The following is a 15,505-nucleotide window of genomic DNA, read 5'->3' as shown; positions in this document are numbered from 1 at the left end:
ATCTAATGACCACGCTATTTACAATTAGCATGTTTATTGGAAAAAGCAGAAGCCTGTATTAGGTATGAGATTTGTAAGTCCTAAGCAACTGAAACATATTATGTGTAACTATGTTGTAGCAAATGGTTATCAGTTATGCTACAAAAAAATGATAGTAGGAGACTTTTAGTGAAATGTTGTTCTAGGCAGTGCAAGTTTATAATGTGGACTTCTTGGATGAGTAAGGAAAAAGTCTTTCCAAATTAAGAGTCTCATAGATGAGCATAACTGTGCAAGAAACTTCAAATTAGGTTCAATTGTCAATTATTCCTAGATAGGTAGCCATTACAGTGTGAGGCTGCTTAGGGATGAGGTTAAAGAGAAATTTGGTACAAATGTGAGTATGGGACAGTTGATGTCTCTAAATATTTCTACACCTAATTTTACCAACTATCTAAATAGCTATTCGACTAAAGGCAGTGGACCTTTTCGCAGATAGTATAGCACAAACAGTCGGGTATCGAATCACAGGGAACAGATTTAATTATTTAACCTAATTACTACTTAAATTAACCTAAATTTCTAAGCAAGAGTTTAATTGGTTTTTATATGATTTTTCAAGTTCAGACAAAATTAATCACTTAAAAACTATTCAATCAAATATTTAAAACACTTCCTTTTAGTTCGAATCCACTTCTCCTCTATGGTTAGCTAACAATTATGGATTATTAAAGTTGGTTACCAAATTTTTATATTATTAGTAATTTAAGTCTAAATTTACTAATATTCAACTAATTCATGTAAAACTATGCATGATCACACACAATCAACACAAAATCAGTTATAATTTATGAACGGGGCTATGTAAGATTTATTTATTAAACATAATTATGGTCATAATTTATGTTCTCCAACACAACTAAATTCAATTACTTTAATTACTTATATAAGATTGGGTCGATCCTAGCTCTAGCAATTCAATGTTCACTAAATTATTAGGTGTCAAGTTCATGTAATTTAATAGTCACTAAGCTACACAGAACATGAATTTAAGCAATAAAAGCATCAAATATTAGCATGCTAGGTATTAACAATCAAACACAAGCACATAACCAACTACTAAAAATCCATACTTCAGTTAAACTAATCCATAAGTTGAAGCTTCATCTAGCTAAACAGAAGCAGCAAGATTCAGCTACTCATGGTTAAAATCACACACATAAAATCAATAGATAAAGACATAGTTGAATGTACCAAACTAAAGTAAACATTATGATCTTTAATCAATTCTTCTTCCTTGGATGCTTAACACTTGAATTCTCTCGCTTCTTTTCTCCAGAATTCTCTCTCTAAAACCTCCAAATCTCCCGAAGAACTCCTTCATTCGTAAGTGCCAAGGATATATATAATTTTCGGTAACTACCTTGCTCACGTCGTGAGATATAGACGCTCACGTCGTGAGCTCAGTTGTAATACGTATCGAACACGGATTCTGTCTTCCGAATGTTTATCTTCTAGAATGTTGATGCTCATGTTGTGAGAGATAATTCCTCACGCCGTGAGGTCGGCTTTTAGCTGAAATCTTTATCTTTTAAGCTTCAAACCTCCAAAGTTCCAATCCTTGTCGCTTTTGGTCCTTTTTCTTCAAGATTGCTCCTTTTGGCTGCAAAATACAATTTAAACTTATAAGTATCATACATCTTTTCAAATAACCAGAATATTAATCAAAATGTATTCAAATATTGCCTAAAAATATGTATAAATATGGCAATATCAACAGTGTAGAAGAGCAAAGAAGTATGAAATTGAATTGATTGAGGGAACAATAGTAGAGCATTATGCAAAGCTATGGTCATATTGTGAGGAGATAAGAAGATCAAATCCTGGATCAACAATCAAAAGGGATGTCAATTGTATTCCAAATGGTAAGAATTATTTTAGCAAGTTTTACAATTGTTTTGATGACCTAAAGCAAGGGTGGAGAGGGAGCTGCAAAAGAGTAATAAATTTGGATGGGTGTTTCTTAAAGGGTTTATGTACTGGAGAGCTAATATGTGTTGTAGGAAGGGATGCTAATAATCACACATTCTCAATTGCATGGGCAGTTGTATGTGTAGAAAATAAAGAAAATTGGAAATGGTTCTTGGAAAATCTAAAAGATGACCTTCAACTTAATAATGGTTTTGGGATAACATTGATGTTGGATCAACATAAGGTATATCCAATACTTTCAACTTTTATATATTTTACCTTTAGGTTTCATTTTCTCTAACATATTACCATTGTTTGATAGGGGCTGTTAGAGGTTGTCAAATAAATACTGCCTACTGCTGAATATAGGCAGTATGCAAGGCATACTGTTGCCAACTTTAGGAAAAGATCCATTGGTGTACACTATGAGACCATGTTCTGGAAGGCAAGCAAGGCATCCACTGAGCCTTTATTCAATGTTGCCATGAAGGAGATTGAACTGCTTAACCCTGTAGCCTTTGCATACCTTATGGAAACAAAACCCAAATCATGGAGTAGAGCATTCTTTCAAAAAGGAAGGATGTGTGATGCAGTGCATAATCGATTATTTGAGAGCTTTACAGTGTCATCAGGGATGCAAGGAAAAAGCCAATCATCACCATGTTAGAGGATATTATAACATATGTCATGGAGAGGCTATACAATTTGAAGATAAAAGGTAGTTCAAGTCCTGATTACAAACCTTGCCCAACAATTACACTCTTACTAAATAAATTGAAAAGAGCTCAAAGGTACTTTCTAATCATTACACTCCTACTTGTAATTAGATACTAACTTATGTTCTGTCTCTATAACACCCATAAAATTCATGAAATTTTTAACTTTTTAAAACCATCAAGAATCATATTTAGTTACAACGTAGTTTTCAAAATATGTTTAATATCAGATTTTTCCCAAGTTCATAACACAAAACACGATGAGGTGCACGATCAAGCCTTCGCCTTCCCGCGATCATCTGAGGTACTTGAAACATAACCCAAAATTGTAAGCTCAAAGCTTAGTGAGTTTCCCCCAAAATACCACCACACAAAACAAAGTATAAACAAAAACACTCATGCCTGGCCCAATCAGCCTCGAGCTGGGATACCAGACATATCCACGATGGGTCCAGTCATCCTCAAGATGGAATACCCTCGTCTCATAAGCATATTGGCCCAATCAGCCTCGGGCACGAATACCAATATGGCGGGTCCGATCAACCATTGGGTTGGAATACCCAGGGTTTGTTGGCCTACCGTCTCAACCCTACTGCTCCTCCCGAGCCTCCGTGCCTACGGCTTACAACCGGCCCGCACAGGGTATCTTGGCCTACTGCACAAAGTAGGACCGCCTCAACCCAACCAAACACAATATGTCAACATATAAACAGTAAGGATCAAGTAGGCACATAATACAGGCAAACAACAATCATACAACTCACTGCTGCCTACTAATCCTCTCACAACATACAGTCCCACTACTAGCTAACTCCCATAAAATGTGTAACCATAAGTAACCAGAGGCGAGATAGCCACCCGAACAGATGGTCCTACTCTAGAGCCACAACCAAACAAGGAACATGCAAGAGAGCCTAGACCAAGAGTTCTCAGGCCATCCTACATGACCACCGACAGTCCCTAAGGGCACTCCATAGATGATGCCAGCAAGCACATATAACATACAGTTCTACGGGTTATTACCACAAACCAACATACTCAATACCAGGAGACAGATCTAACAGATCACTATAGCATAGCAACATACTAAATATCAACAATCCAAGGAATGCATGGCCGTATATACTCAGAGGTGAGATAGTCACCCGGACAGGTGATCCTACTCTAGAACCACAACCAAACAAGGAACATGTAAGAGAACTTAGATCAAGAGTCCTCAATCTATCCTACATGGCTATATACAGTCCCTAGGGCATCCCTCTACTAGCAGATAACCAAAACTAGTGGGCCGAAATTAGTGCATTCGACCCACGGGTACAGTGAGGCGAAACTCACCTCGATATGCGCATAGATAACCATTAAAGCAATGAAGAACTCTATCAGTTTTAACCTTCCAATCACCTACAACAAGGTACTTGAGTCAATACCCGATCCCAAGTTATAGTCACTTGCAACAGTGACTACCCCACATGAAATGACGATTAGGGTTTCACATAAAATGACGATTAGGGTTAAGTAAGAACACTTAACTCATTAAGGACTTAATCACTTAATGGTATGACTGATTAAGGTTTGACTTAGTCGTTCTCGGGTGAAATAATAATCCAATCAACAGCTCAAATACGCGCCCGATCATTGTCTAAAATAGAGCTCCTCGATTTCTAGGGTTTTTACATAAAATGATAACTAGGGTTAGTGTTCCACAATTAAACCACTAAGGACTTAATCCATTAAGTCTAATATTGCATTAAGTTAATTGTAGGGGAATTATTAAGTATTATTTTAAGTTTAATTAATAGTTTTAATGGGGTCCCAACCAACTCCAAAAACTAGGGATTCTTGACATTAAGGTTTTCTAAACCCTAATTAGGATTTCTAACTCCTAAAGTTAAATGATTATCTAATTAAATAAATATATAATTAATAAATTGGGCACCACCCACTGCCACCTCGGGCAGTGGTGGTCGGCGGCGGTCCATGGTGGCAGGAGGCGACAACCACCATTTTTAATGGTGGTTTATAAATTTTAACCCAAACATTTTCAAAGCAATCCGGTACACACAAAACATTCATCCAATACACACATACACACACAACCACCCATGGTGGCGGCTGGTGGTGGTAGAATGGCGGTAGGAGGTGGCAGCCACCACCTCACGGTGGTGGTGGTGGTGGGTTTTTCTTTGGTTTTTCCGGCCAAAATGTCCATACAACAAGTCCTCATAAAAACATGTATACACACACACCAATAAACACACACAGCCACCCACACACGGTGGCTGATGGTGGCAGAAAAATGGAAATTGCGACAGCCACCATGGTTGGCTGCCATGGTGGCCTTTCACGCACTCCGGCCAACACAACACCCACACAACCGCAACATTCACAGAAGTATGTACACCCCCACATGTGAAACTCCCACTACGCAGCTGATCCTCACCCGAGATGGAGGACGACGACCGGAGAACCCATGAAAAGAACAGCCGTGCGGAGCAGCAAGAATGGCGGCGTTGACCGAGAACAAATCGGAGAAGGGAGGTGCGCAACCCCCAACTGAGAACGATAGCATCAGAGTCACGAGCCTTTGGATCCTTCAATCTCGCCACTGATACTGTATCCAACGACGATCTTCTTCTTCGTCGGCAGCGAAACAGCATCGGCGGCGACTCTCGGTTGTTCAAGGCGGCATCAAGGTAGTGGTGGCGGCGGCTGGACATTAGGGATACAGGATGGGTGTGGGTCCTTGAAATGCTGGACGAGGATTCAGGTTTGCGTCCTGAGCAGCTGGGGGTAGGTTGTTGACTTTTGGCTCTGAGTCAGAATCCTCAGAAAAGCCTTCAGCTTCGTGATCATCCAATGGGATTGGGTGATCATCTTCTGGCTCTTCTCCCAGCCATCCTGCATTGCCGTTGTTGGGGTAGTACGGGTCTCGGGGGATATGGAATCCAGCCATGATATCTATGCGAGAAAAGAGATAAAGAAATAACTAAATAGTCGCACTAATTAGATAATTATAAGATGATCTTTATCAGTTACTTCAACATTTGCGTAGTGCATACCAGTCATATGTAACCAAGACAAGATAGACCTTCGAATAAGTGACCCGAACTCTAAGCCCACAACCAAACAAGGAACAGGAAGTAAAGCAAAGATCACAGATTCTAAGTCTATGATATCCTAGATACATATAACCTTAGCGTATCCACTCAGTAATTATTAATATACTAATAAAGACCTTTATTTCTCAGATAAGTAATTAAAGTAACACAAAATACTCCTATAGTATTTTAAGTTTATGTTCTGTTCTACTGTTCTCATTGTAGTAGTGTTGGTAAGTTCTTAGACTTGTTGCAACCTCACAACCACACTTAGGCACATGCTAATCACTCCTCGGATAATGTAGTTGAGCAGGCTACATCTTCCCAGGGTTGACCATATGTCTCTAAGTCTACTTGTGCTGCCCAACAATCGTAATACTTTTGTTCTGTCCTAGTGACACTGATTTTAGTATGAATGCAGGTATGTATACTTGGTTAAATATTTTCTTATTTAAAAGTATAAACTCTTTATCAGAGTATTTTAATCCCGCTATGTTTATAGTTCGTATATCTTTTATGGGTTGATACACTCGATTCACTATAAACAATGCTCTGATATCAATCTGTCACACCCCAAAACCGGAACGGCGGAATCGTTCGGGGGTGGAGGACGTCATGTTCAGTATCACAACAATGCAAAGTAGTAAACAAGCAACAACATCATCCATTGCATTAATAATATAATTTCATACAAGTGTGTTTTGACAAGTTATATAGACACCAAAAATATACATCAAAATAAAAGATGAGTCTTGAATGAGCTCCATCTTCTCAAAACCTGGCACCGGTACCTGTCTACTGGTGACCTGAGAATACAAGTTATTTTGAAAGAGTTTATCAGCTTTAAAGCTGGTGAGATCATAAGTATTTTAATGTCTGTATTTGCATGAAAGCGTTTGTAAGTCTGTAATTGTATAAGTTTGTAAAAGTTTGTAATTGTTTGAACTCCCCTAGAAAACCCTATGTTTCCTACTAAAAGTAGCCTTCTACCAAGGCATCTAGTATCTGTGTGTGTGTCTCTTGTAAGAGTGTGTATTTTCCCAAATCCGACTATCATTAACCAAAAATATAGTTTTTACATTATTTTTTATTGTGTGAAGATCACAAAGTAAATGTAATGGGAAAATGAAATAGTACTGTAGTGTTGTATTAAGTAACTACTGCTGTACTAACTACCTTAAACCAATTGTTATTTGAAGTACCATGTGATCGGCCTGTATCCTGCTACCGACTCATAGAAAAACGACGATGTAAGACGTTGTAAGAAATGATGTTTGGCACCCGTAGACTTGCAAGTCCCACTGTAGCGAGCAGCAAGGTGTAGGATAGTCAATCCAATATAGATCTATACACAAACTCATACGCTCCCCACTTAAGGAGATTCTGGATACAAAACGGTCATGACAGGTAGTGTCATGCCCCGTTACGTGGCTCACATAAATGTAATAATGTTCTAGTATATGTATGTGCTAGCTGTATTGTGTGTTCTCTCCCTGTCTAGCATGTATTGTTTGTTTCTCATCATAGTATTCTATTGTTTGTTTCTCATCTAGTATTTATTGTTTGTTTCTCATCATAGTATCTATTGTTTGTTTTTCATTATCGTATCTATTGTTTGTTTGTTATTGACTCATGTATGAACTGACTCATTGTATGTTTCCCTGTTCTAGTAATAGTATTAGTATCTCCCTAAACTATACCTATTATAGTTTACTAGTAATGTTGTTTGAATGTATGAACATATTTGTGTACCTTTGCTACCCAAAGGTATTGAACTGAATGAAGTAACCTTTTATATCTATACACATATACATGATATATAACTAGGATTCAAACGACCTTCGGACAAATAACCTGAATACCCTAAGTCCACAACCAAACAAGGAACAGGAAGTAAGGTGAGCTATCAGTCCTAAGTCCTTTCAATCCTACTTATATAACTATATCTACATAGATACACATAATATAAGTTAAAAGAGTTTAATAAAAGTATTTGATATGAAAAAGAGTTTATAAAACAGTTTGAAGTAAAACAGTTTGGTAACACAGTTTGAAAGTAAGAAATCCACTTGTTTGGTAGTTATTAATCACATGTGATTGATATAATAACTATAATTGTTCAACTTGTATCCCCCCCATAAAAGCATTTAAAAACATTTAAAAGGTTACTTAAGGGGTATGAACTCACCTGTAGTGAGTGGTTTGGAAGAACTGATGATATAGGATTGCTAGGTGTCAAGTGAAGACTTGTACACACACAATGATCCTAGTTAACATATAATAACACATATATGTATCCAATTAGTCTTTAAACAACTAATTAACAAAGTTAAGACATCCTAGGACATGCAAAACACCTTATTTAAGTGTTATAAGTGCTAAGGATTGCATCTAAGTGTTGTAGGACATTGCTATTGGGTTTAGGGTTCAAGGGTAAACTCCCTTGGAGTTTACGGTTTTGTGACCATCACTTAATGAGTTTACGGTCGTAAACCCATGCGTTTACGGCCGTAAACTCATGGTACTTTGACCATTTTGAGTTTTGAAGCTTTAAAGATCATAAGAAGCATTCATACTTCATGTTTAAGCCTTAGGAAGTGTTTAGGGCACCATTTCACTCCTTTGTGGAGTTTACGGTCCTTGGACCGTTTGCCTTTGGGTTTACGGCCGTAAACCCAAATGGTTTATGGTCTTTTGATGTTTTCAAGTACTAAGCACATCAAGGAAGGGTCTAGGCTAGTTTCCAAGGCTTGGTAAGGGACTAGGGCACACTTTGGCACTCTTTTTAGGGTTTACGGTCCAAGAACATCTTGGACCGTAAACACCTTTGATCTTGTGTTTCCTTATGTTTTCTAGATGATTTGGAAGTGTAACAAGTCTTATAACACACTAGGGTAAGAGTACTTACTATGTAGAAGCTTGAAAAGGTGTTAAAAGTCCAAAAACACTAGTGTGTGTTCTTGGTGAAACTAAGAACACTTGAAGATCTACACAAATGGAATGATTTCACGGATGGAATCACGTAAGATCACTAGATTAAGTAAGATATCGACTTTTTAGGGATAGAAACACTTACAAAGTTGAAGATCTTGAAGAAAAGTCGGATGATACTTGAGACAGAAATGGGTTTTGGATCTTGAAAATGTGAAAAGTGGTAAATAATGACTAAGTGTCATATTTATACCCCCTTTTAGGGTTTATGGCCGTAAACACCTTTGTTTAGGCCGTAAACTCCAAACTCTTGGAGTTTTGGGACATTAATGTTGCACCATAAACCCTATGGAATCCTCTCTCCTGTTATCTCCTGAAGTACTAACTTTAAAACACTCAAACTTATTCCAAAAAGCTTGAAAGTTAGTAGAAACTGTTCGGATTTCTATTGAATCGAATGGTTGTACAGAATAGAAATTTCGGGTTGTCACATTGATGGTGTCCTGTTATCTTTGGATTTCTAATTTCATGTACTTGTTAGCTTTGGTTTGTAATAGTTTGGGTTGACAATAGTTTGGTTGGTTGAAGTTAATTTGTATGTTTGAGAAACTATTTTCATGATTTGGATGTTTAATAATATATCTCATGGTTTAGTTGTTTAATAAAATATGTTGTGAACATGTATGATGCATGTAATTCCACCATTTAAGGTGTGGTCCTAGTGCTTTAAAGGAACATGTGGTCCTTGTATTCTCAGTGGACACCTGTACAATAATTGTTAACAATTTGAATATGCTATATAGCAACGTACTATAAGTAATTCAAACATGAAGGGTGATGACATATGGTAATGACAAAGGGTAGCATAATTTAACCACATTAATACAAGTCCATACTTAAAACCCAAATTCAACTACAAATTGTTCTTACTTCATCAACCCAAATACATTTGATTACAGCTTATAGATGATTAAACCCCCAAAAAAAAGTAAGATCAACTTCGACTTCAAGACTTCTGATTCCAGCTTCTTCTTCGACCTCATCAGTACACTTATAATCATCCCTTCACTGTTGCATTTTACTTCATCAACCCAAGCAATGAAACATGACCGAGCTCCCTGATTATGAAAGTCGAGTTACATTTAGAAAATAATTGTGAAACTAGGGTTCCAAATAGAACACTACATTTTACCTTGTTTGGACATGCATAAAATGGCATTCTGGGGTTAGTGTTGGTCCATGATGTGCGAAATATTGACGGAATTCCACACCTACAATCCATCATCATCTTCTCGATTTTTCTTGGATCTCATTCAAAAGTTATTTTAAGGAGAAAACAAATGAAATAGATACCCTTTTGTAACGCCCCAATTCTCAGGTATTGATTTATGGCTATAAATTCTCATGATTTCAAAGTCTACTCGACGAGTTGGTTGCCGGACTCGTCGAGTAGCAGCGGGTTGGTCCACGTGTTTAAGTGATCTACTCGTCGAGTCCAAGAAGGGACTCGACGAGTAGGAGCTGGAGGATGAAACCCTAATTTCCGGGGTTTTGCACCCTATTTAAAGGATCATTGGCCTCCTCGGCCTCCCCTTACAGCCTCTTGATATTCCATAAACCCTAACTCGTGTGAGTGTACTCCATTTGTGTGTCTTAAGCTTTGAAGAAGGAGTGTGGTGAGAAAAGCTTGGGGAACAAGTAATTAGAAGCAAGGAACGTGTGGGAATCAGAGATCTACCTCAGTTGGCATCCCTTGGAAGGTATTAATCCGTTATCTTAACCTCATTTCATTCTAGATCTTTTGGGTGGATTTTAGGGCTTTTCTAGCATATTAAGAAGCCTTTCTTGTGTTTGAGATAAGATTTGAAGTTGCAACTTCAGATCTGGACTCTCTTGGGTCTCTAAGTCCATAAAGCTTCTAGCTTTTGCAAGAATGAGACCATCCTAAGGTGTAAAACTCCATTGCAAGCTTGGATTTGTCATTTTGAGTCTCTAGAGCCTTGCATGCACGTAAAGTTTGCAACTTTACGTGATAAACATGCCTTGTGGATTTGGATCTGCAATATGCAACCATAGCATGGCTTAAAAAGCATTTGTTTGGATGAAGGACCGAAGGGACTCGGCGAGTTGCATGGTCCACTCGGCGAGTCCGATGAAGATTGTCGTAGACTCGGCGAGTCAGTAGAGTGACTCGGCGAATCAGCTAGGGTTTTCCCAACCTTTGTACATGCATGAACTTGGCGAGTTGCAAGGGTAACTCGACGAGTTGGCCAAGGATTTCACGGCCACCAACATTAGGAACTCGACGAGTCACTCAAGTGACTCGGCGAGTCGACGAGTTATGCAAGGAACTCGGCGAGTGGCTGGTTGTACTCGACGAGTTCAGGTCAACATGGACTGTTGACTTTGACAGTTGACTTTGATTTTGACCAAGGGATTGACTATTGGACTTCTGGGGCATTTTGGGAATTTATGAACATGGTTTGATGGTAACTATAGGTGGTGGAGTTCGTGTCGGTGATCTGAGAGGTTGAGCTTATCATTCGAGTCGACAGTTGTGAGGTGAGTTATCCTCACTATATCAACAGGGTCTAAGGCACCAAGGTCGGCCCTTTATGGATTTGTATCCGGATTATGGCATGATATGTTATTGATTACATCCTGGTAGTTAAGATGGTGATATGCTTATGTTTAGTGACCTGGTTAGGTTAGTGTCCTGGTTATAGGATGATGTTATGTTAGTGACCGGTTAGGTCTGTATCCCGGTTATTGGGATGTTGCTATGATTAGTGATCTGTTAGATCGATTTAACTGTTATATGATATGAGCTAGCGTATGATATTTATGTGCACATGTTTGTTTGGTTGGGGTTGGGTTGAGGCGGTCCTGCTTTGTGCTGTAGGCCAACATACCCGGTGGGCGGTCCGGATAGGCTGTAGGCCCTGTGAGGCGGTCCAGTCATGCCGAAGGCTCGGGAACGGTCCAAATAGGCTGTAGGCCCTGCGAGGCGGTCCAGTCATGCTGAAGGCTCATTATGCATGTTGTTATGTATTTTTTGATACGATATGATTATGGTTATATGAGGTTGGTATTTTGGGGGTAACTCACTAAGCTTTCGGGCTTACAGTTTCAGTTTACTGTTTCAGGTACATCGGGAGATCGCGGCAAGGCAAATGCGTGATTGTACTGCTCCTCATATTTTGTTTATGTTTCTGGGAAGACTCTGATATTATACATTTTGAAAACAAGTTTGTAATGATTTAATGGTTTTGAAATATTTTTTAGAAGTTCAAATTTGGCTTGATTTTATGGGTGTTACACCTTTTCACTGACACACCCCTTTTTACAAACTTTATGAACGTGAAAGGACAAAACTACCCTCAGCGTGAAAGGCACGTGGGGTTCACTAACCCAATATATGAGTTGCTTCTTCGTTCTTGCATGATAGGTCAATGTAAATCATAACATTTCAAAAACTAAAACATTAGATGCATATCGCCAGATATCAACTCAGGTCTTTTTCCATTAACAAGCTGAATACCAGTTACAAAATGTCTAACATCAACACAAGCCTTTGCACATCATCCATACGTAACACCATTTAAAAGAAAAAAAGAACCAAGAATAGATATTTCTTATTTGAGATTCAAAAAAAAAAATAGAGATCATGAGATTCAACCTCAGCCACATATTTCTCATTTTCCGCTCTAACACTCCAGCGTACCAAAAGTAGCGGGGTATGCCTAATCATAAATGATTATATGGCAGAGAGGTATAATCATATATGATTATATATGTTTATACGTATATACTTAATCATAAATGATTATACATATATGTCTACTCACAAATTTAGTAATCATATATGATTATAACGGTTGGTGGCAAAAGGGGTGGTGGTGGCAAAGATGGTGGTGGTATAAGTGACGGAGGTGGTAGTGGTGGGGTCGGTTAGTGGCAGAGGTGGCGGTAGTGATGGTGACGATGGAGGTTATGGTGGTGGGGAAGGTGGCGGAGGTGAAAGGAACATGCGACATTACATAATCATTTAGGATTATAACTGGCCCGCCGTGCCGGTACGCCGGAGGGTTAGTGCGGCAGATGTGAATTATATGGCTGAGGTTGAATTTCAAGATCTCTATTTTATTTTGAATCTCAACGGTACCTACCCCTCTCTCTCTCTCTCTCTCTCTCTCTCTATATATATATATATATATATATATATATATATATATATATATATATATATATATATATATGTTTTGTAATCTACCCCCAACAACTTATCCAAGCTTCATAACGACTTTGAGCCCAACCACCATCATCCCGCACATGGCCACCATCACGCCGCCCATCACCACAACAATAGCTTTAAGCTTCTTGTCATGATCTTCCCGCTTGTGGTGGATATTGATATGATCCACATGACACACAAGAAAATCTTGACCTAGCTGCTCTTTTATCCTATGCATCCCGCTATGATTCACATCAATCTTGTCTCTGCAATCGCAAATAATGGAATGTAAGTTACTGAGGTTGAGAAACTTTCGAGAATTTATCGAGTTAGGTGAAGGTGGTGGAGCCAACATTGCAAATATTTAGGGTTTTGGTCAGAGTCGTTTTTGCCTAAATAAGGTAAAAAAGTCTGTCGAATTTGCTAGGTTAAACCCCACATAGGTTTGTGTCGGTGCTTTATGCCCCCACCACCGACACTGTCTTAGCTTCTAAAGGTGGTTGGTGGGTTGGTAGAACTAAATGCATGCATTAACTGTCGGCTTAGGTGGAAGACGAGTCGATTCGTCAATGATCAATGCTGACTCACCCGCTTACTTGGCACACGACACAGTAGTTTTACCTTCAAATATGGGTAAAAGTACCAAAGTGACCGGTAAAATAGAACTGCATGTCCTTCAAATGTAAAAAATAGTCACGATAGACCATTTAAACCAAAATATGAAAGATAGTTGGGCTACGGTGACAATAACCTATATTTTAAAACGTTTATCCTAAATAATAATTCAATATTATGAGTTACAAGTGAAATTGTATTATGCTTATGTTTATATTTTAAAATGTTTTTCTAAATAATAATTTACATTTTTCTTCTAAAGAACTCCACAATTGGGCAACATTTTCATATATGTTTACGTGGCTCAAACGTAGGACCGAAAGCATATACCACCATAACCACGTGTCCATCCAATCTGGCAGAATTAGACACCTGTCTCAATTACCTGTTTAGAAGTTGGAACACCACCAGCAATCTCGCACTGAACCCTACTCAGATCTACGATCAGAAATGGCGAAAAGCAAGGACGATATCAAGTACGGCACTGCACAGGCGAAGTTATCGGAAGACGAAACGTTGAGAGTGGCGTACAAATCCGGCACGCCGTTGGAAGGCGGCAAAATTGCAGATTCCGAGCCTGTGGATCTCTTCTCCGCCGCTCACAATATCGCTAATCAACAAAACAAAGGTATGATTGCAGAATCGGAGCCTGTTGATCTATTCTCTGCTGCTCGAGGCGTCTCCGACGCCAACCAAAAGGATGAATCCACGGCCAATCGTCAGCCCTCCGCTAACTAATTAGGAACTCTCCGTGGATCCGGTGTACAGAGTTTGCCATATTTTGTTTCTGTTTTTGAGTTCGTAGTTGTTTGTAGCTTAGTAGTTTACTACTGCTGTATACATAACCAAAATAATACCTGTTTTTAAGGAGAATTTGGGGTTGTTTAGCTGCAAGGAACATGGCGCTCCCGGAGTAAAATTTCCGGCCATACAGCGGCGGATACATTAGAAATTAGAATTAGATAATTTGTTTTGAAGAACATATTTGGTTTACGAATCAGGTGAGGTTATAATTATAAACGATGGTTAACGAAAACCTAACCCCACTAATATAGAGTTATTGGATTGCAACAATATAATCAAGGACCACTCATGTAATTAATCTTGAAACTAAAGCCTTTAGAGTGAATTTAATATTTAAGCTAAAGTAGAACTAATCTTGAACTGTCTCTAGAGATGAGGAAAAGTGACTCTAGAGATGAAAAGTGAAATTTTAATTTTTGCAGTGAATGTGAACTTAGTTGACGTGGAATTATGATAAAGTCACCCACAAAAGGATTAGGGCAACCACAGTACGAGACATAGGATCTAGGAAGAATTTTTCACGGTCAAAGACGCCTTCACCATTAGGCTAGACGGTATCATGAAGAGCTCACCGGCGAGTAAGCCCACGTGGCTAACTTCACCTCCGGTAAACACCGGGCTGTGACCTTAGTTTTAATTTGAAAAAGTGAACATTGGGTGGGTTTGTGAAAGTTTAAATGACCGTTGCTATATTTATTATTTTTTTTTCATTTTTTCTAACCACTATAAATACAAACATATACTCCATGTTAACCTATTCACTCAAACCTATCTTTATCTTCTTAAAAGAAATCTCTAAAAACATGGCAAATCCGCTACAAAACTGTAAGTTGTTGCTAACTGTTGGTCAGGCTATTGTTAAATTATGGGAAACGATTATAGAAACGGTGCAAGAAGAAGAAGAAGAAGAGGAAGCCGAATCTAGTCAACCTAAGACGCGGAAGATGCTTCTCAGCGATCGTTGGGATGCAAACACTCGTCTAATGGCACACTACTTCAATGAAAATTTTGTTTATGCGTAACACCAGTTTCGACGTCGATTCTGAATGGCTAAACATTTATTTCTTCGTATAGTTGGTGACGTTACTAACATTTCTGAATATATTAGACAACGTCGAGATGCAAGAGGTGCGGATGAGTTTTCAGAAATACAAAAA

General features: G+C 38.6%; 1 protein-coding gene across 1 annotated transcript; it reads left to right on the top strand.

Annotated features, from left to right (window-relative positions):
• The first annotated feature begins 13,932 nt into the window (after positions 1 to 13,932).
• SMP1 (seed maturation protein) lies at positions 13,933 to 14,417 on the top strand. The gene has a single exon (XM_079061299.1). It carries the CDS (start codon positions 13,995 to 13,997, stop codon positions 14,280 to 14,282), a length of 288 nt encoding a protein of 95 aa, XP_078917425.1. The 5' UTR covers positions 13,933 to 13,994; the 3' UTR covers positions 14,283 to 14,417.
• The last annotated feature ends 1,088 nt before the right edge of the window (positions 14,418 to 15,505 follow it).

The sequence above is a fragment of the Lactuca virosa genome, chromosome 7, assembly GCF_052849685.1.
Source record: "Lactuca virosa cultivar CGN04683 chromosome 7, Lactuca_virosa_CGN04683_v6, whole genome shotgun sequence".
NCBI classification, from domain to species: Eukaryota; Viridiplantae; Streptophyta; class Magnoliopsida; order Asterales; family Asteraceae; genus Lactuca; species Lactuca virosa.
This window is presented reverse-complemented; position numbering and strand designations above follow the sequence as displayed.

Coding starts and splice junctions, on each gene's coding strand:
- SMP1 (XM_079061299.1), top strand. CDS start 13,995: ATGGCGAAAAGCAAGGACGATATCAAGTACGGCACTGCACAGGCGAAG.